The sequence below is a fragment of the Oncorhynchus clarkii genome, chromosome 12 (genome assembly GCF_045791955.1).
Source record: "Oncorhynchus clarkii lewisi isolate Uvic-CL-2024 chromosome 12, UVic_Ocla_1.0, whole genome shotgun sequence".
Lineage (NCBI taxonomy): Eukaryota > Metazoa > Chordata > Actinopteri > Salmoniformes > Salmonidae > Oncorhynchus > Oncorhynchus clarkii.
Genome location: NC_092158.1, coordinates 38,010,488 through 38,033,307, shown reverse-complemented (window position 1 = coordinate 38,033,307; position 22,820 = coordinate 38,010,488). Strand labels below are relative to the sequence as shown.

The 22,820-nt window shown below is 44.3% G+C and overlaps 1 protein-coding gene across 4 annotated transcripts in view; it reads right to left on the bottom strand.

Moving 5' to 3' along the window:
- The window catches only part of LOC139423148 (angiomotin-like), a 42,960-nt gene extending 20,585 nt beyond the window's left edge, over positions 1-22,375 (bottom strand). Inside the window, exons 1-4 of one of the 4 annotated variants that reach the window (XM_071174840.1) lie at positions 2,853-3,015; positions 1,202-1,411; positions 597-655; positions 408-468 (exon numbers count right to left, since the gene is read on the bottom strand). In XM_071174840.1, coding sequence (XP_071030941.1) covers positions 408-468 — 61 coding nt within the window. In that variant the 5' untranslated portion in view covers positions 597-655; positions 1,202-1,411; positions 2,853-3,015. Of the gene's footprint in view, positions 1-407; positions 469-596; positions 712-1,201; positions 1,528-2,852; positions 3,016-22,002 lie in introns of those variants that run through there. The other 3 variants (XM_071174842.1, XM_071174841.1, XM_071174839.1) reach the window with 3 other exon arrangements.
- Between the last annotated feature and the right edge of the window lie 445 nt (positions 22,376-22,820).

Below are 22,820 nucleotides of genomic sequence, written 5' to 3'. Positions count from 1 at the left end.
AAGCTAGGCATTGTGATTGGTAGACATTAGACAATCATACAGTAGGGGAAGGCAAACATGTTTTAGTAAAAAAACATTCAAAGTCATAAAGTAGAAACCACCCAGGGCATGTTAGCTGTTAATTAGCTAACACGCAGGTCTAAATCAAACACACTCATTTCCGGAGAGTTAAAATGTACTCTTTAACTTCATCCAATAAAAAGCCACAAGCAAGTGTTATGCTTTAAGGGCTTCACTAGATTAAGGAGCTATTTAGAAACTTAGACTTCTTTCATGTTTTTTTTGTGTTTTTTTTCTCCCAAACTGGGTTCTATGGAGTGGTTTCCACTGACGACTTTGAATGCCATTTAAGAGTTCTAGTGGTTAAAGAGGCACCATCTACAAAGTAATGAAGGTGAAATTATTACATCTATTGCTTTCTGATATTCTTCTCATTCTCAAGGAGGACGAAGCTTTTTTCCGAAACATCTGTGGTAAATAAATAAATATAAGAAAGTCAGCTTTGGGCCATCCGCCCGCCGGGCTCTCTTCCAAGTCGAAGAAGGAAAAGAGAGAAAAGTTAATGTCACAATGGTAGTATACTCTCCCCGACATACTTCCACTGCTATTTCCTGCTGCTCTTCTCCTTTTTCTGACTCGCCCTCTTCAGAACCAACTAGTACCAACCAGGACAATGGACAAATGGAGGATGGAACAGAAACAAAACACAAACAACTGAAAATAAACGGGGAGAGAAATGAAGGATGCAGTGGCATGAGAGAAGGCATTGGTTTTTGACACAGCGAGACACAGTGATTTATTTAAAAGGCTGCTGCCTGCGTCCTGTATACAGAGGATGTAGGGAATCTGACAGGCAGGCAGGCAGCACACTAGACTGGACACCGAGCAGGCGGGGGCATTTCTTAACTCCTTTTACTTTCACATAGTAGTCTCTACTATACTGATGCTAATTCATGAACTAACATTGGCATTCAGAATCGTTTACTTCTGCTCAATCATATTCATGAAAAGGGTAAAACTACTACTGTGCCAGATGAATTGTGTTGGGTTGCTTGAAATCAAAACTGTACTGGCTCGTTTAAAATCTGCTCGTTAATTATTCCTCTACACCACCCCCGCCCCCCCTGTGATTTTGTAACCCCTGCCATCTTCTATACCCCCCCCTCTAGACTTATTCTACTCGCTCCCTCTGGTCACCTACCTGTATGGCTGCTCTTACTGGGCTCCTCCGGCACTGCTTTCACTGGGCTCTGCTGCTCATGATGCTGCGGATGCTGGGGAGGACAGGTACCGAGATGGGGGTCTCTGGGGGGTCCGGTGGGAGTCTCCTGCTGGTCCTGTAGCGTCACCAGTTCCTCCAGGCGCTCCAACACGTAGAGGCGCTGGTCCACGTCGCTTAGCCCCAGCCACTCTGCAACAGGAAGAGCCACTCTCAACCAACCAGCCTCAATAATGGGGGTGGGGTCCCACACGCATGGCCGCAGGGGCCACTCAGGGGAGGAGGAGGAGGGGCGAGGGTTTTGGGAATGTGAAATGGGGGGGCACTTTCAGTCAAGTCGTTTCCTCCCTCTCAGGTTTGGCCGTGAGCAGATAGCGCAAGCCAGAGTGAGCCTTGCCCCCTACAGCTGTGTGACTGGCTGTGCAGGGGTTTGGGAAGTAACTGTGCATGTGTGTGTGTGTGTGTGTGTGTGTGTGTGTGTGTGTGTGTGTGTGTGTGTGTGTGTGTGTGTGTTGGCCTTTGGCTGGAATCAAACACAGGATATGAGGATGTTCAGGATTCGGTCAGAACATAGAGAGAGAAAGGGGATCTGAGCTTTCTCCTGACAAAACAAGACAACTCCCATCTCTGTGTGAACCAGAGGTGATTCTCTGGACACAATCTTTTGCGGGGAAGTAACTGAACATTGGTGAGAGACAGTTACAGCTAAAACAAGTTCAAGTATTCGTAAAAACAACTTTGAAAGAGAAAGTCCGCTTACATGTTCTTCCCTAGGCTCTTTGTCAACAGGCGTTCGGAAGTGGTTGAAATCCCGGAGAGACAGTCGAACTCTCAACAGAAATGGGTCCTACAGACCTGGCAGCCATACCCCACACATGCACACGTACATGCACCTCCCTTCCTCTAACACAGCGAGAGCAATCAGTCTGATAAAGCCAGATTTGGTTTCTCAAAACATACACACCCAAGACACGTACATCCACACGTACATACATGTAAAAACAAATGTAAGAGTACACACACACACACACGATAGGAAAGTATGATGAGAAAGACAATCAGTATCACAACAGGGACTAATCACCCTCCCCTCTGAATAATGACTTCCAGATGGTCCCTTCAACCCCCTCTTCCATCGTTTGCTGGCGCTCAAACTGTAAGTTCCTTGACGGTTTCAGATAAACAGTTTATTCCGTAGCCAGAGCTGGCCGCAGTGGATTCAGGGAATCTGGCATTCCGGTCGTTCCTCAGATAGGTCTCCCTGTAAGTGTTTCCAGTGGCTTTGACCTCTGTGTGTCATGTCAGCCACACACACACACCTTGCTGACAGTTTAAGTGTTGGCCATGGTGTGTGAGTCAGTCGTGACTGAAAACAACACCTACAGAGAGTCAGGAGCCTGGCGTACCTTTACACATACCTGAGCTAGCCTGGGTCTGGCCTGGGTCTCAGCAGCACAGACACAGCACAGCATGACATTCACCTCAACACGCACACTGTTTGAAATTACACTGTCACCATTTGAGAAATAACATTCAAGTTCATGTCTCACATCCATCCACCTTGTTTGAAATACCACTGTCATGATGGATCTTAACTGCAAATTCACACAAAGTATTATAAAGGATCACATACCAAGGGAGCAGTAGGCTACAATGGAATTTTGTGAGATATTCCACAGAACCAAAATAACGCCAAGAGATCTAGCCTACTGTATTCAATCCAAGTCAATCTTTCCCACGAAGCAGCTAACGCACTCAGTATCACACACTGCTCTCAGCTCATACCTTCGTTCTGCAAAGAGCTACCACGGCACGGCACACCTCTCTTCTTCCCTCCCTCCCACTTTCCAGCAGGTGGGGCTTGGACTAGGAGGACAGGTGAATCTGGAGGACCTCCAGGATCTCGTCACACCCTCATACCTGCGCTCTGGTGTAACCGTTTCTTTACACCGTTTCCCATTATACCATTAACCCGCCAGGCACCTGCTGCTTCACCACACACACACTTCCTCTTTAGAGGGCCAGCCCTCACCTGTCGTACCAATGGAGGGACAGACAAACAGGTGAGTCAGGAGAAAGAGATAGAGGTAAGAGATATGAGAGAGATGGGGGGGGGGGGGGGCAGACTAACAGACAGGTACGATATAAGGGTTAAGGAAGATAAAAATGAGTCAGGCCAGAGAGACTGTCACAGACAGGTAAGAGAGTTGAGTAACCTAGCTAATAGGCAGGTGATTCAGATGTGACACCAAAACATAGTGATATTATGAAACCCACTAACAGATGATAATGGGTTTTGGACCAAAACAAACTAAGGGTGACTCAGGTCGGCTAAATAACATGGACTCATTGAACTCAACATCATAGGAGAAAGGGAAAAGATTCGTCCAAATTAAGCTGATTCAGGCCCTTTGATCCCTGATTAGGGTCCTGACCACCTGTGTGCTGTGTAAGGTGTGTGTCTGTCTAAACTCTCGTTAACTTCTCTCCTTGTCTTTCATCAGTAGCCAGGCTGGGGGAGCCAAAGTCAACCCTGGCAGGCAGGTCTGGAATCAGGTGGAGACTGATGGGAGTGTGAGTGAATGGGCACAGTTGTAAACTCCTGCTGGCCCCAGATCAGTGAGTCAGACAGGGACAGACAGGCCTACACAGATAGAATGGCTGGGAAAGCTGTGCAAGAGTTAGTCAGTCTCTCTACAAACACCCTAAAGGGAGAGAGAGAGGGGGAAGTGGAGGAGAGAGAGAGAAGGAAGTGGAGGAGAGAGAGAGAGAGTGAAGTGGAGGAGAGAGGAGAGAGAGAAGTGGAGGAGAGAGAGAAGTGGAGGAGAGAGAGAGGGAAGTAGAGGAGAGAGGAGAGAGAAAGAGAAGAAAGAGAGAGAAAGAGAGGAGGAGGAGGAGGAGTGAGAAGAGCAGAGAAAAGAGAGAGAAAAGAGGAGGAGAGAGGGAAGAGGAGGAGGAGAGACACAGAAAAAGAGTGTGAGAGGGAAAGAGACGGAGAGAAAGAGTGAGTGAGTAAGAGAGTTAAAGGGAGACAGTAAGACAACAGATTTCCCTCTCTGAGCTCCACTGAATTAAAATGACATCAATCATTGATAGCCAGCCACGTTCTAAAACCTACAGGCTTATGACCAGAAACATATCTCATCTGAATGAGAGGTATTCAGCCTTTAGCCTGATCCAAGACCTGTGTAGAGAGAAGACACTGTCTCAACCTCTGCTCCTAGCGTCAGCCAGCGATTAATCGGGAGCTTTGAGATGCACTGATATACACTAGTAGCTCGTTATGCTCTTTCATATTTTGAATGAAGCCTGAGGTTGCACTGTCTTATGTAAATATTTGCCTTCAATGCGCAAGTTTCCCAGCGCCCTCACACACACAGCCTGTTTATTCTGCTAATACACCAGGAATGCAGAGCGGGATGAGCAGCAGTGGGAGAGAGAAGGGGGAAGGGAGAGAGAATGGAAAAGGAAAGAGGGGTGTTGCCACGGGAAAGTAAGCATTTCATTGGACGGTGTATACCATGTGTATCCTGTACATATGACTAATAAAACCTGAAACAAGGAAGACAGGAAGGAAAAGGAGAGAGAACTAGAGTGGGATAGATGGAGGGAGACAAAGAGAGAAACGGCCCCTGACAGTAAGGTTGACGCTTGACCTCATCAGTGTGAGACACTGCAGGTTTCCCCTCAGTAGACATACTGCAGGATACACACACTGTGTCCTGAAAGTGCACCACACGCACACACTGTGCGTATCCTGCCGTCTCCAGAGAACACATTGTACACACAAGTCGTTTTTTCCCTCAGGAGAGATAGTGCAGGTAAACACATACAGGGGTCCTGGGAATACCTCACACGCCCCCACCACAGACACACGCCCCCACCACGGACACACGCCCCCACCACGGACACACGCCCCCACCACGGACACATGAATTCAGACTTAGTTTTCCCCAGGGGAATCATGAACACAGACTTAGCTTCCCCCAGGGGAATCATGAACACAGACTTAGCTTTCCCCAGGGGAATCATGAACACAGACTTAGCTTTCCCCAGGGGAATCATGAACACAGACTTAGCTTTCCCCAGGGGAATCATGAACACAGACTTAGCTTTCCCCAGGGGAATCATGAACACAGACTATCGCTTTCCCCAGGGGAATCATGAACAGGAGCAGTAGGTAAGATGAAGATGATTTACACTCTATTCAGACCAGGAATAGAGCTAGGGGCAGACCAAGGTTCAAATACTACTTGAAATCTTTCAAAAGCTTCTGGCATTTGCGTTAGCCTGCCAGGACTTTTCCATTAGTTTCACTGCAACAGGCAAGTGCAATCAACCAGTCAAAGTATTTACAAATAATTCTAATAGCATTTGAACCCTGGTCTGCCCAGGGCTAGGAGCTGGGAAACTAGGATACTACGCAAACACTCAACCATACTTCCCTGTGTCTCACAAGAGTCCCAGTCATGTTTTCTCAGAAGGTACTCCCACACGGCCCATATACACATGCAGCTGTAGAGGGCAGAGAACAGTGTCCTAGTTCCCATCTGCTTCAGATCCACTGTTTGCTCTGCCTACGTAGAGAGAAGGGACTGAAGGAGATGACTGTCTTTGTCCTGCATCTGCCTTCTGTCCACTGCACAGTAACAAACACTGTATAGTCGCACACTTAGCCCCAGGGAACATTCCAGAGAATGTGTGGGTTTTTGATCCCAATATGGCAACCCCCTTCTGACACACAAACGGACTGGGGGAGAGAGAGAGAGAGAGAGAGAGAGGCAACTAACCCCAAAGAACCCTGTAGCTAAAGCATACTGCCCCCCTTCACTCACACACACACAAACGGTCATCTTTCTCGGCAGTGTTTATGTAAGAGAGCGGAACATTAGTGGAAGGCTTCCAGTGGTTTAATGAACTCCAGAGAGCTCGTCCACGTTCAGCTTTTCTCTCAACTTAATGTAGGACAAGATAACACTGTCAATATTGTTATGGGAGAGACAGGGGAGGAGAGGGAGGGAGGTAGAAGGGTGATGGAGAAAAGTGGGCTAGAGCAGAGAAATATATAGGGAAGGTCACAAGAAAAGGCATGAGGGGAGTGAAAGAGGATATTTGGTAGAGAGAGAGAGAGAGAGAGAGAGAGAGAGAGAGAGAGAGAGAGAGAGATGCATTCCTATCGAATGCTATTTGGCCCTAAACAGAGAGTACACAGCGGCAGAATACCTGACCACTGTGACTGACCCAAAATTAAGGAAAGCTTTGACTATGTACAGACTCAGTGAGCATAGCCTTGCTATTGAGAAAGGCCGCCGTAGGCAGACATGGCTCTCAAGAGAAGACAGGCTATGTGCTCACTGCCCACAAAATGAGGTGGAAACTGAGCTGCACTTCCTAACCTCCTGCCCAATGTATGACCATATTAGAGAGACATATTTCCCTCAGATTACACAGATCCACAAAGAATTCGAAAACAAATCCAAATTTGAAAAACTCCCATATCTACTGGGTGAAATTCCACAGTGTGCCATCACAGCAGCAAGATTTGTGACCTGTTGCCACGAGAAAAGGGCAACCAGTGAAGAACACACACCATTGTAAATACAACCCATATTTATGCTTATTTATTTTATCTTGTGTCCTTTAACCATTTGTACATTGTTAAAACACTGTATATATATAATATGACATTTGTAATGTCTTTACTGTTTTGAAACCTCTGTATGTGTAATGTTTACTGTTAATTTTCACTTTGTATGTTGTCTACCTCACTTGCTTTGGCAATGTTAACACATGTTTCCCATGCCAATAAAGCCCTTGAATTGAGAGAGAGAGAGAGAGAGAGAGAGAGAGAGAGAGAGAGAGAGAGAGAGAGAGAGAGAGAGAGAGAGAGAGAGAGAGAGAGAGAGAGAGAGAGAGAGAGAGAGAGAGAGAGAGAGAGAGAGAGAGAGAGAGAGAGAGAGAGAGAGAGAGAGAGAGAGAGAGAGAGAGAGAGAGAGAGAGAGAGAGAGAGAGAGAACTGAGAAACATGGCAGGAACCAAGCAGGAAATGCAACATTCCAATCTGGAACGGCCACCCCTCTTCCTCCCCTGGCGGTAGAGAGCATGAAGCCTACTCTCCCTTGGCATCCTTTACACTGGGCTCTGGTCTGGGAGATTCTCCCACAGCAGCACAACTGGGGAAGACAGAAACAGGCCAAGAAAATCTGACACACACAGACATATCTGTACGCTCTCTCCCTTTAACTCTTTCCATAACCCCTTCTCCCCCCGTTCTCTCCACCTCCCTCCCCCATCAGTCGCTCCAAGGCTGGCCTTATTATGAGGAGCTGGATCATGTTCCATGAAACATGGGAAGGGGGTGGACAGAGAGAAAGCAGAATCCTCCACAGGGCCCACACTACTTCAGCTTCAGTGAGGACACTGGCGGCCATTGTTGTGACCTCTGTCACAATACTGCAATCTGTCAATCAACGCCCTTCACTTTGCCTTTCAAAAACAGCAGCCCAAAAAGCTAAGAGTCTATATTTGAGAAATTAAAGCATATACAGTGCATTCGGAAAGTATCCAGATCCCTTAGCTTTTTCCACATTTTGTTAAGTTACAGCCTTATTCGAAAATGTATTCAATTATTTCCCCCCCCCTCATCAATCTACACACATACCCCATAATAACAATGCAAAAACAGGTTTTTAGAAATGTTTGCACATTACTTAGGACTTTGTCATTCTGTTACCAAATCGGTAACATGAATACCAAAAAAACCTGTTACAGAAATACTGCAACTGAATTGGCTACAATGAGAATTCATAGTAGTCACAAACCAGTTGGATCACCTGCTGCTGTCCTTCCTTCCATTAACACACTTATGTTCAGCTCACAATTGTTCTTTCTGTCGCGTGGTGGTCAAAGCAAGTGTGAAAACAATCCCTCCCTCCCATGAGGCCCCCTCTCGTTCCATTTACTGTAACCAGCCCTCTCACCCACTAAGCACCGACTGACACCGAACGTCTATTGACGTTGAAAAGTTGTTGAAATTTGGTTAGTCCAAATCTGAACTAATCAGAAACCTCTTTCACAAGTTTGGACGACACAGTACAGTAAAGAAAAGTAGAGTTTAGTACAGTAGAGCACACAAGTATAATTTACGGTGTTGTAGTGTACTATACTGAACTCTACTGTACTGTCCAAACTTGATGTCTATGATTGGTACAGTTTTGGTTTGGTCTTATTATTCATTAGAATAATAGCCCGTGTAGAATAATAACCAAACATGCAAAAGACAAGATTACATTTTTCTACTTTTGTGTACCTATTCAGGATAGATAACCATGAAGAGAATGACATTCATTATTATGCATTTCTGTGAAGCACAGATCAGGGACCCATGATGTCATTCTGTTACTTATTATAGTTCAATAGCCAAAATAGATCTTTCAAAGGTGTCATAGCTGTCACCCCACTCTTTCTGCAGAAATCTTTGAATCTTAATCTGGGCCAGATATTTAAGAGTTTTTGGAAAATGTGGGGCCATAAAAAAAACTGATCAAGATTTTACCATCATTCTACTACCAAATTATACATCTGAGTAAAAGTGTTTTTGGAAAATGTTCAGTGGAAATTGTTAAAAGTATTCCTTATGAATATAGTTGTATAGTTCCCCACCTGAACAAAAATAACACCTATGTGAGAATGCTATTCATTGACCACAGCTCAGCGTTCAACACCATAGTGCCCACGAAGCTCATCACAGCGAAGGACCCTGGGACTAAACACCTCCCTCTGCAACTGGATCCTGGACTTCCTGACGAGCCGCCCCCAGGTGGTAAAGGTAGGCAACAACACGTCTGCCACGCTGATCCTCAACACTCGGGCCCCTCAGGGGTGTGTACTTAGTCCCCTCCTGTACTCCCTGTTCATCCATGACTGCTTGGCCTAACACGACACCATCATTAAGTTTGCTGATGACACAACAGTGGTAGGCCTGATCACCGACAACGATGAGACAGCCTATAGGGAGGTGGTCAGAGACACGGCCGTGTGGGGGACAACAACCTCTCCCTCAAGGTGAGCAAGACAATGGAGCTGATCTTGGACTACAGGAAAAGGCGGGCTGAACAGGCCCCCATTAACATCAATGGGGCTGTAGTGGAGCGGGTCGAGAGTTTCAAGTTCCTTGGTGTCCACATTACCAACAAACTATCATGGTCCAAACACCAAGACAGTCGTGAAGAGTGCACGACAAAACCTTTTCCCCCTCAGGAGACTAAAAATATTTGTCATGGGTCCCCAGATCCTCAAAAAGTTCTACAGCTGCACCATCGAGAGCATGGTTGCATCACTGCCTGGTATTGAAACTGCTTGGCATCTGACCGTAAGGCGCTATAGAGGGTAGTGCGTATAGCCCAGTACATCACTAGGGCCAAGCTTCCTGCAATCCAGGACCTATATAATAGGCGGTATATAATAGGTGGTGTCAGAGGAAATAAAATTGTCAGAGACTCCAGTCACCCAAGTCATAGACTGGTTCTCTGCTACCACACGGCAAGCGGTACCGGAGCTCCATGTCTAGGACCAAAAGGCTCCTTAACAGCTTCTACCCCCAAGCCAAATGGCCACCGGACTGTTACATTGACCCCCCCATTTGTTTTGTACACTGCTGCTACTCGCTGTTTAATATCTATGCATAGTAACTTCACCCCTACCTACATGTACTAACCTATACCCCCGCACACTGACTCGGTACCCCCTGTATAGAGCCTCGTTAATGTTGTTATTGTGGTACTTTATTATTTTTACTTTAGTTTATTTGTTAAATATTTTCTTAACTCTTCTTGAACTGCACTGTTGGTTAAGGGCTTGTAAGTAAGCATTTCACAGTAAGGTCTACACTTGTATTTGGCGCATGTGACAAAGTTTGATTTGAAATGGTTTAAAGTGGAAAATCGGATGTCTCAACGTCATTCTGTTACCGTGGAATTGCTCATTTCAGTTCACTGTTTTTTTGAAAGTCCTTTGTTGGGGAGAAGGAATTCAATAAACCTAAATTTGAATGGATAAAAACTCTAGTTCTGGTTGGTCGAGAATGGTTTGGGGAGAGGTGCTGACATGGGTAAAGTGATTTTATTTGATGAGTTGAAGATCTTTGGCCCTCTTCCTAAATGAGAATCATCATAAACGGACCAAACCCAGCAGCAGCCATTTTGACAACGCTGACATGCTTCCTCTCTGGAGCCTCTCTCCATCACTCTCTTTTTCCAACTCAATCAAAATCTCTGTAATGTGGTTTAATTCTCTCCGCAACACACACAAATGTTCCTGATACAGAGCCAACCTTTCAGACACCAAACCCCCCCCTAACCGCTCATATACAACTCCCTAAACCTCTTACCACACACACACACACACACACACTTGATGGGAAGCATGTGCTGCAGAGATGAAATCGCTTTTTCTCTCTGTCACACTGGCTGTGGAATGATTTGGTCTTCCTCAACAGTTAAGGAAAAATTACCCTCTCCTCGCCTCCTACTCCCTGGCTCTACCTTTCTTTCCCCCTCAACCCCCTCCCCTTTCAGCTCAACCCTTTCCATGTTTCTGGATCAACAGCGTGAAGAAAATCAACTATCTGGGTTTATAATGCCAGGTCTACAACTCAACAGTCGATCACGAGACTGACAGCAGTGGCAGACTCAGACTTCCGTCCTACTCTGTCCCAGTAGAATAACACTACCACCGATTAGAACTTCATCGGGATTTGTGAGTGAGCCCTTGACGGAAATGCTCCTGTGTCCAAAACAAACTCCATCTGGAAGTGGAGCCGGACCAGGGGATCACAGCTGGGAAGTGCTGGAATTGGTTGTGCCCAAAACACTGATACTGTACTGAGTAACACATCCACCTGGGGACCTAGTGAATGATGGGTCCGGGGTGTTGCGTGCCTGTAAATGAGTCAGTATCTGGCCACGCCTTCTGCACCCCCCCCCCCGCACCATCACCTTCCATGAGTTCCAGGACTCCGCCTCCCACACTGACACATTCCAGAGTGGTACTAGATGTCTCTTCCCTCCCTGGAGTTAGCAGGTACATTGTGGCCTCTGGTCCCAGTCATTGCGTTGCCCAGCCTCCCACTACCCATTGGGACAAAGGGGACTGGTGGGCCATTGAGTTGATTTTAACAGGTTGTGTGTGTGAAGGGGAGCAATGTGGCACGGAGGCTGTTAGTAATTTACTGAAGTTGCATTTTTCATTCATTAATTAACGAGTGTGCTGATATTACTAAAAATATTATTATTAAACAGATTGTGGATAATCTACACCCATTGTGGATGTCGCGTGAGCTCAGAGGATTATTCCTAGGCTGAGTCAGCAGACATGACTTTGGGCCTCCTCTACAGAAAGAGGGGAAAGGAGGGAAGGCAGGAGAGAGAATGAGAGAAAAATGTGGTACTGAGGTTGAGAGCAAGCAGCTAAGGAGGGAGATAGAAGGGGAGGCTGAGGGAGCAAACTATACAGAGAAAGAGCACTACAGAGAAAATGAGCGAGAGAAAACGAGATAGGAGAGATAACGAGAGAGCGAGGCAGAGTGAGTGGAACAGTCAGAGACATTCCAGTGCTGTGAGTCAATGGTGCTAGGCACTGCTCTGGCAGACACTCACCACCACCTCTAAGACTCAAAGGCCTCCGGCTCCTTGGCTCCCCATTGGCCCAGGCAGGGCCACCATACAGAGGAAGGAAGGGGACAGGACAAGGGAGGGATAATCAACACTGGCTCAGATCCAAACAGTCAGAGACCAGAGAAGGTCATTGTTCTTTGTAATTTGAGCATTTCTTGGAATCCTGTCAAACGGAAGGAACCAAATCACTGTGGTCAAAGAGAATAACCCTAGCTTTCCCTCTGGAATGTATCCTAACACACACACACTTTCATGTAATATACAAATATTTCAATGGGTTAGGTATGAATTGGGCAGATGTAGGCCTAGTATCACAGAATTTGATAAGATAAAATGATTGAATGAAATCCACCTTCCTCAAAAATCCGATGAGAATAAGATCATTCCATGAGGCATCACTGTGTCAAGTTTGTAAATTAAGAACATACGGGTCAATTAGAGTTAGACCAACTAGTGTGTAATCAGAGCAGACTGAACAGAACAATCCACAACCTCCTTGAGAATGGGGAAACTCAGCAACTCCAGCTCATATTTACCTTAGTATGATCAGTGGTTACATAGAAATGACATTCTCATATACACTTCAATGCGTGATCATTACATGTAAATCATTCTTGGTCTATAATGATACAAGTTATTGAACGTGTTTAGTCTACATACCCTTTCTTTCAAACTACACCAACAAGGCCCGTTCCTTGTCGGACAGCATGTGTGCCACACCAGCTACCCCCAGGACTACTACTAGCCTACCACATTCCTGAGGAGCAGGGGGACATCTGTCCATCCTAATTGAACCTACAAGGGGATAACATACAGAGGCATTCAGTTTAATAATGGAACAGAAGTCTGCACACAGAGCTGCCAATGGTACTGTCACACAAGGGCTAGAGGATGAATGTGAGTGAAAATAGACTGGGATAAGGCTCATTTATCTGCCATGAATGGAAGGACTGACTGTTGTTATGAAGTTGGAAAGCCTTTTGAGGACCTTCACAAGCAAAGTGAAATGGTCCCGTGTCTAGATCTCAACTACTGTATAATAAATGCATAATTAAAGAAATAAAAGGTTCAAAACTGAGCACAGGACACAACAATGCATGATACATGCATTAGTCAATTACAGGATTTATGACACATATGAAAAGGGACAAAGGGGGTGGGGTGGGGTAATGTATTGGGTAACTACAGTAATTGTAAAACTTGGGATAAGGCACCATGAAACATTGTATGCTGTAACTTAGTGTCAATGTACTTCATGAAAAATAATATTATAAACTCAATCCGCTACATCACATTTATGGAGTGAGATTTGCTTCTTTATTCTGTAAATGTGTCTACCACCATCCGTGCATATAGTCCACATAACTCAAACAATTATGATCTGTAAATATATTCATCATAGCACAAACATTCACCATGTCACAAATAAATGGATGATCTGTAAATATATTCATCATATCTCACAAATAAAACTACAATGTGAGCAAATGTTCTGAATTCCCTAACATATACAACTGTAGAATGTGCATTTGCACATTCAAAAAGTGGTTGTTGATCTGTATTCTGTGCTATGTTTTTGGAATATGTATGGTAATCCACAAATGTGGCTTCAGATGAGTCGACTATCTCTAATCACTGGGATAATCTGTGTGTCACGGCTGTGTCCTTCTCAGGAGAACGCTTTCTAGCTAGAAGAAGAAAGAACAACTTCATGAAATATGAGTATAACATGTATTTATTTATTCATTCAATAAATTATATTAACATTTAACAAATTACTTTCATATGAATGTTAAATTTGTCTATTGGAGCATGCAACAGGTACATCATCCACTTCAAATTATACTTTTATAAAAAATGTACCTATAGGTTGCCACTCAAAATAAAATAAAAAAACTAAAGAAATGCATAGTTTAAGTGATAAATTCAGTATAAACAGGAAAATAACAAAAAAAAGCAAGCCTCCCCCAACCCCACGTCTTCATCAGACAGACTAGCCTACACCTCCTCCTATTCCCCGTGTTCAAATGGCAATGGCCGTTAGGGGTAAAGAAGTGTTTGTATCGGTTGGTCTTGACAGTGGAGAATCCATCCTGTCGGACTGTGCCCACCCTTTACAAAATGAGCAAAACATCTCTAATATTTACACTACCGTTACATTTTTTTTTTACGTCACTTACAAATGTCCTTGTTTTTGAAAGAAAAGCTATTTTTTTGTCCCTTAAAATAACATCAAATTGATCAGAAATACAGTGTAGACATTGTTAAATGTTGTAAATACTATTGTAGCTGGAAACAACTGATTTTTATGGAATATCTACATAGGCCCATTAACAGCAACCATCACTCCTGTGTTCCAATGGCATGTTGTGTTAGCTAATCCAAGTTTATCATTTTAAAAAGGCTAATTGATCATTAGAAAACCCTTTTGCAATTATGTTAGCACAGCTGAAAATGTTGTGCTGATTGAAAGAAGCAATAAAACCGTCCTTCTTTAGTCTAGTTGAGTATCTGGAGCATCAGCATTTGTGGGTTTGGTTACAGGCTCAAAACGGCCAGAAACAAAGACATTTCTTCTGAAACTCATTAGTCTATTCTTGTACTGAAAAATGAAGGCTATTCCATGCCAGAAATTGAAGATCTCGTACAACGCTGTGGACTACTCCCTTCACAGAACAGCGCAAACTGGCTCTAACCAGAATAGATAGAGGAGTGGGAGGCCCCGGTTCACAACTGTGCAAGAGGACAAGTACATTAGTGTCTAGTTTGAGAAAGATGCCTCACACATCCTCAACTGGCAGCTTCATTAAATAGTACCTGCAAAACACCAGTCTCAACATCAACAGTAAAAGTCAGAGATATGCTGTTCTCAGCCTCTCCAGCTTCATGAGGAACAGCTGCCAGTCCAACCCTAATCCGCCAGCTCTCCTCAGCAGATATGGAATATCTACATAGGCATACAGAGGCCCATTATCAGCAACCATTACTTGTGTGTTCCAATGGCACGCTGTGTTAGCTAATCCAAGTTTATCATTTTAAACGGCTAATTGATAATTGCAAAGATCCAAAATGGCGTAGCAGTCAGGTGTCTTTGTCCTCGTCGTGTCCTGTGTATATCTTTTTTCTTCGCATAGATTTTTAAAATATTTTTCTTACCTCAAATTCGACAATCTCCTGCAATCCGGCTCACCCAATGTGGTATGGATCTGCTTTTTTCTTTGTTTTGAACCGGAAACCCCAACAGAAGCTAGCCAACTAACTAGCTACTAGCTAGTAGTCAGCTAGCCAATGCTAGCGGTCATCAGCTAACCTTTAGCCCGGACAACTCTTGCCAGGCTGCACAGCGCGACTCAAACCAGAGCACATTGGACTTATTTTTTTCCATATCTCCGAATTCCTACCGCAAGCTCTGAACCATTTCACCTGGATCATCGCAGCTAGCTAGCTGCTATCAGTGGCCAGTCCTGGCTAACGTATATGTCCTGAAGCAAGAACCAATTAGCCTGGAGCTAGCCTTTGCTAGGCCCATCTCCCAGCTGGCCAAAGAGGTCCGTCAGCCACTCCTTGGGCTACAATACCCATTTTGCCAATTGGCCTGGACCCCTTCTACTGGCGACACAGACCCCCGCCAATCCATCACGACTGGTCTGCCGGCATGTTAACTGAAGAGACCCAGCGGACAAATTCTTTGGCCACTATACCTATTTTGCCAATTGGCCTGGACCCTTTACCACACGGAGCCCTGCTGATCCATCACGACTGGACTACTGACGAAACAGCACGAGGGGGCTACAACTGACTTCTTCAGTCGCAATGTCCCTTTAAGGCCCTTCTGCTAGCTTACTAGCCTCGGCCCGCTAGTTGTCTGAATTGTCGCGTCTCCAGCCCGCCGAGCTACTCACGGGACCCCTATGATCACTCGGCTACGCATGCCTCTCCCTAATGTCAATATGCCTTGTCCATTGCTGTTTTGGTTAGTGATTATTGCCTTATTTCACTGTAGAGCCTCTAGCCCTGCTCAATACTCCTTAGCTAACCACCTCCCACACATGCGGCGACCTCACCTGGTTTAAATTATGTTTCTAGAGACAATAGCTCTCTCATCGTCACTTAATGCATAGGTTTACCTCCACTGTATTCACATCCTACCATACCTTTGTCCGTACATTATGCCTTGAATCTATTCTACCATGCCCAGAAACCTGTTCCTTTTACACTCAGTTCCGAACGTACTAGACGACCAGTTCTTATAGCCTTTAGGCGTACCCTTATCCTACTCCTCCTCTGTTCCTCTGGAGATGTAGAGGTTAATCCAGGCCCTGCAGTGCCTAGCTCCACTCCCATTTTTCCATTTCCATCCCTAACTATAATATTTTCCGACAAGATAGAACTGCCAAAGGGGGCGGAGTTGCAGTCTACTGCAGAGAAAGCCTTCTGTCTTACTATCCAGGTCTGTGCCCAAACAATTTGAGCTTCTACTTTTAAAAATCCACCTTTCCAGAAACAAGTCTCTCACCGTTGCCGCTTGCTATAGACCACCTTCTGCCCCCAGCTGTGCCCTGGACACCATATGTGAATTGATTGCCCCCCATCTATCTTCAGAGCTCATGCTGTTAGGTGACATAAACTGGGACATGCTTAACACCCCGGCCATCCTACAATCTAAGCTAGATGCCCTCAATCTCACACAAATTATCAATGACCTTACCAGGTACAAACCCAAATCTGTAAACACAGGCACCCTCATAGATATCATCCTAACCAACCTGCCCTCCAAATACACCTCTGCTATCTTCAATCAGGATCTCAGCGAGCACTGCCACATTGCCTGTGTCCGTAATGGGTCTGCGGTCAAACGACCACCCCTCATCACTGTCAAACTGTCGCTAAAGCACTTCAGCGAGCAGGCCTTTCTCATTGACCTGGCCAGGGTATCCTGGAAGGATATTGACTTCCTTCCGTCAGTAGAGGATGCCTGGTTATTCTTTAAAAGTGCTTTCCACACCATCTTAAATAAGCATGCCCCATTCAAAAAAAATGTAGAACCAGGAACAGATATAGCCCTTGGTTCACTCCAGACCTGACTGCCCTTGACCAGAACAAAAACATAATGTGGCGTACTGTTTAGCATCGAATAGCCCCCGCGATATGCAACATTTCAGGGAAGTTAGGAACCAATATTTTACTTAATTTATTTTTACCTTTATTTAACTAGGCAAGTCAGTTAAGAACAAATTGTTATTTTCAATGACGGCCTAGAAACAGCGGGTTAACTGCCTTGTTCAGGAGCAGAGCAAGATATTTTTTACCTAGTCAGCTCAGGGATTCGATCTTGCAACCTTTCGGTTCCTAGTCCAATATACACAGGCAGTTAGAAAAGCAAAGGCTAGCTTTTTCAAACAGAAATTTGCATCCTGAAGCACAAACTCCAAAAAGATCTGGGACACTAAAGTCCATGGAGAATAAGAGCACCTCCTCCCAGCTACCCACTGCACTGAGGCTAGGAAACACTGTCACCACCGATAAATCCACGATAATTGAAAATGTCAATAAGCATTTTTCTAAGGCTTTCCACCTGGCTACCCCAGTCAACAGCCCTGCACCCCCCCACAGCAACTTGCCCAAGCCTCCCCATCTCTCCTTCACCCAAATCCAGATAGCTGGATGTTCTGAAAGAGCTGCAAAATCTGGACCCCTACAAATCAGCCGGGCTAGACAATCTGGACCCGCTCTTTCTAAAATGATCAACTGAAATTGTTGCAACCTCTATTACTAGCCTGTTCAACCTCTCTTTCGTATCGTCTGAGATACTCAAAGATTGGAAAGCTGCTGTGGTCATCCCCCTCTTCAAAGGGGGAGACACTCTAAACCCAAACTGCTACAGACCTATATCTATCCTACCCTGCCTTTAAGGTATTCGAAAGCCAAGTTAACAAAGAGAACACCGACCATTTCGAATCCCACCGTACCTTCTCCGCTATGCAGTCTGGTTTCCGAGCTGGTCATGGGTGCACCTCAGCCATGCTCATTGTCCTAAATGATATCATAACCGCCATCAATAAGAGACAATACTGTGCAGCTGTATTCATCGACCTGGCCAAGGCTTTCTAGTCTGTCAATCACCACATTCTTATCGGCAGACTCGACAGCCTTGGTTTCTCAAATGACTACCTCGCCTGGTTCACCAAGTACTTCTCAGACAGAGTTCAGTGTGTCAAATCGGAGAGCCTGTTGTCCGGACCTCTGGCAGTCTCTATGGGGGTGCCACAGGGTTCAATTCTCGGGCCAACTCTTTTCTCTGTATACATCAATGATGTCGCTCTTGCTGCTGTTGATTCTCTGATCCACCTCTACGCAGACGACATCATTCTGTAAACTTCTGGCCCTTCTTTGGACACTGTTAACTAACCTCCAGATGAGCTTCAATGCAAAACATCTCTCCTTCCGTGGCCTCCAACCTCTCTTAAATGCAAGTAAAACTAAATGCATGCTCTTCAACCGATCGCTGCCCACACCTGCCCGCCTGTCCAGCATCACTACACTGGACAGTTCTGACTACTCTGGACAACTACAAATACCTAGGTGTCTGGTTAGACTATAAACTCTCCTTCCAGACCCACATTAAGCATCTCCAAACCAAAATTAAATCTAGAGTCGGCTTCCTATTTCGCAACAAAGCATCCTTCACTCGTACTACCAAACATACCCTCGTAAAACTGACTATCCTAACAATCCTTGACTTCGGCGATGTCATTTACAATATAGCCTCCAACACTCCACTCAGTTGAGGACTTCTGAGGCATCTTTCTCAAACTAGACACTCTAATGTACTACTCCTCTTGTGCAGGTGTGCACCGGGGCCCCCCACTCTTTCTATTCTGGTTAGAGCCAGTTTGCCCTGTTCTGTGAAGGGAGTAGTGCACAGCGTTGTACGAGATCTTCAATTTTTTGGCAATTTCTCGCATGGAATAGCTTGACAAGTTTCAGAAGAAAGGTCTTTGTTTCTGGCCATTTTGAGCCTGTAATCGAACCCACAAATGCTGATGCTCCAGATACTCAACTAGACTAAAGGCCAGTTTTATTGCTTTTTTCAATCAGCACAAAATTTTTCAGCTGCGCTAACACAATTGCAAAAGGGTTTTCTAATGATCAATTAGCCCTTTAAAATGATAAACGTGGATTAGCTAACATGAAGTGCCATTGAAACACAGGAGTGATGGTTGCTGATAATGGGCCTCTGCACGCCTATGTAGATATTCCATTAAAAACCAGCCGTTTCCAGCTACAATAGTCATTTACAACATTAACAATGTCTACAATCTATTTGTGATCAAAGTTGATGTTATTTTAATGGACAAAAAAAGTGCTTTTCTTTTAAAAACAAGGACATTTCTAAGTGACCCCAAACTTTTGAACGGTAGTGTACATGCTGAAACAAAATGACATTTTACTACATTCTTTAGGTCAACATTTCAATCTGGGGACCACAAGGGATGCGCATAGTTTTTAAAAAACTTCATTACACAGCTGATTCAAATAATCCAAGCTTTATAATTTGAATCAGCTGTGTAGTGGTGCTAGGGCAAACCCCCCCCCCCAAGTCCACCCCTTGGGGTCCCCAGGACCGAGTTTGGGAAACACTGCTATAGGTCCTTGGCCGAGTCAGCAGTCAGATCAAACAACTCACAAAGGGCCTGGAAAAAAACGAGAACTTGACTAGTGGAGAGTTGCAGTAGAATCCAAAAGCAGCTGGTCAGTGGTAGAACAGGCAAAGAGGGGTCATGGTTCTAGGTTGACTCAGAATGGACAGCTCTGTAAAAAATAAATAACAATACTGAGTTGAGCAGCACACACCACTTGTTACACAAAACATTTGAAATAGCATGTTATTAAGCTATTTGGTCAAGCTTATAAACAGGAGTCACTCAATAAATTGAGGCAAGAGGACCACATGCTGGAACCCAAGCCAAAAGCACACGATTTTTGTTCCTGATGACTTGTTAACTCTTTCCCTGTGTCTGCATTGATTATAGGGTGTGTCAATCAGTGCATATATTGTTTCTGCACTTCCATGTGCCATCATTATGCAGTTTTACATATTCATAAGTTTGATCAAGTTGTAATAGGTTTACATTTAAAAATGGGTCATTTCATACTTCAAAACATGTTCACAAAAATGATCAGATTACATGAATCATAATGGCCTGTGCATTGTTACACAATTAAACCCTCACGTTATTATTGTCATGTTAATCATTTTTACTGATAATAGTCTTTACAGTACGAGTATAATAACTTTGCCTTTTATTCAACTGGTAACATTGCCCAGCCCCTCAACGGTGCAACACAATACAGAGAGGGATTGAACTGACCGTAGTCAGACACGAAATGCATATTAATAAATAGTAGGTAAGGATGAACAACAAATGACTTGGCTAGCTAGCAAGCAAGCTTACATGGAGCAAAAAATAGCTAGCTGATTTTCTAACGTTTTTAATCAGAGAGTTATCATTTCTTAACTCCACACCAGTTGGGAAAGAGTGATTAGTCCTGCCAAAGCATCAATTGCCCTGTTTAGTCCCTGAAAAGAAAATGGATTGAAAAATATAATTTGCAACATCACCAATTCAGGATTTCAAAACTGAGCGGTTCTTTACAACTGACACATTCCTGAATTAACAACTAAGTTTAACTTTGGTTGTTCGGCTAAACAGCTGATAAGATCGAAGTGTGCAACTGCAGTCCGCAATTCAGGGCGTGTCCGAAAGCTGCGGGCAAAGGACACTGTCTACCGGTCGCCACCGCCTTCCGGGGTGCTAGCTTGCTAGGGTGAAGGACACCGTCGACCGTTCATCCCTGCCTCCCGCTAGCACAGCAGGTGGGAGGCTGGGGCAACACAGTGTGCCGCCCCCACCTCCCGTGTAGCGGAGTCCTCCTTAGGACTAGCTGGCTAAGCTAGAACAGTGTCATTCACTCCCGCCTGCCGAACACCTGCCCTCACCGTCGTTAATATGTGGGAAAAGGACATGGTCTACCAGTGTACAGCTATTCCCCCACCCCTTCTTCTGTGAGGTTTATCAGCGGCTGGCATCCAACATTATTCTGCATTACCGCCACCTACTGTACTGGAGCACCCCCGCTTGTCCTAAAAACATTTACCAAGTGTAAAGAGGGGTTCCTGCAGATGCAGGAATGCCCCGATTTGTGGTCCGCAATTGCACCCTTCTCATGAGTTACCTGTTAGCTTTCAGTAACGTTAGTGTCGAAAGCACACACTCGGCGTTGCATGCCCCAATGGTCGAATTTAACATTCATATGAAAGTCAGTTTCTAAACATTAACATCATTTGTTTAGTAAATAAACGTTATACTCACATTTCATGAAGTAATTTTCTCTTCTAGCTAGAAAGCGTTCTAAGGACACAGACGTGATCTGTCGGCACTCCGTGCATCAAGTAACAAAGATTATCCCAATTATTGGAGATAGCCGACTCATATGAAGTAGCATTTGTGGATTGTAATACATCGACATGCAGAAAAAAAACTAAATTATGTAAACAGAACACAGATCCACAAGCACCTTTTGAATGCGCAAATGAGCATTCCACAGCTGTAAATGTTTGGGATTTCTGAACATTGGCTCACAAATTGTTCTACATTTGTTCAAATTGTAACTTTATCTGTTAGACATGTTGAACATATTTACAGATCATAGATGTATGGTTTAATTTGTAATATTTTTACGGATTATGGTTTTTATTAAATATTTTAATACATTCACAGGTCATGGTTTATTTTTGAGTTATAGAATTAAGAAAAACAAATGTCACTCATACACAAGTAATGAAGCCAGAGAAAGAAAGAGGAAACATGGCCAACCCTTTCAGTGCCAGTACATAGGTGAGTCCAAACATGAGCATCATTGAACACTGTTCCACTGTAATATCACTGTTATGCCACCGAAGTGTCTACAAACGTATCTTGGACTACTGTTTTGTTCTATTTCATAAACTACACAAATCTACTTCTGGTAGAGTAACCAACCAATAGCATATATCATACACTTTTACAAGTTATGGCAAACAATATTCCGTTATGTAGCCGTGTTTACCTTTCAATTCAACTTCACGTAGAAACGACTGCTGCTCCGTTCTCGACGTCCCTGCTCGGCTATTTCCATAGATTTGATACAGATCGGATACCGTGCAAAATTCCTCAAACAATTCTAAAAATTCTGATATGACTAATCCATGTTACTTCACGAGTTTCCTTCGAATAGCAGGCTGTTTGCTCTTTTCCACATAATAAAGCGTATGCTTCTGTTCCCATTTCATATTTAATCTGATGAAAAAGTTTAAGAATCTTTTTTCCACTTGACTGCGCTATGAAGGGAATGCATAAAGGAACAGCCCCGAACCGCAAAGTCGCAGTAGCAGTGTATGCATCTGAGAGCCGACATGCGCAACCCCCAACCCCTTCCTACCAAAGAAGTCAAAACTTTTCATGGAGAAAATCCCTCCTTCTCCAGTCTGCTATCGGAAGTAAGCCAATTTTGCTGACGTTTCGGTTGGCTTTTGGAACCGTCACTCAGGCAAGAAAAAAAGAAAAAAAATACAAAAGCCTATGTATGTTAGGAGATCAATTCCTTGGACCTGTCCAAAGCACCTACACGACCGAACTTGGTTAAACCTTATCGATATGAAAATGGTTACAACAGTAAAAGACGTATCTGTAAAAGTATCTAGGCTATATGAGCAGTTTACCGACTTTAAAAACGCACATAGACCTGTCCTGGTATTATTGTTCTCGGTCTTTTATGAACTCCCGGGTAGGCCTATATATTCATATGGCTACAGTTCATGCAAATAGTCTACTGGGAGAGGAAAGTGATTTGCACCATGGAATCCCAATTTGATTCAAACTGTTTTA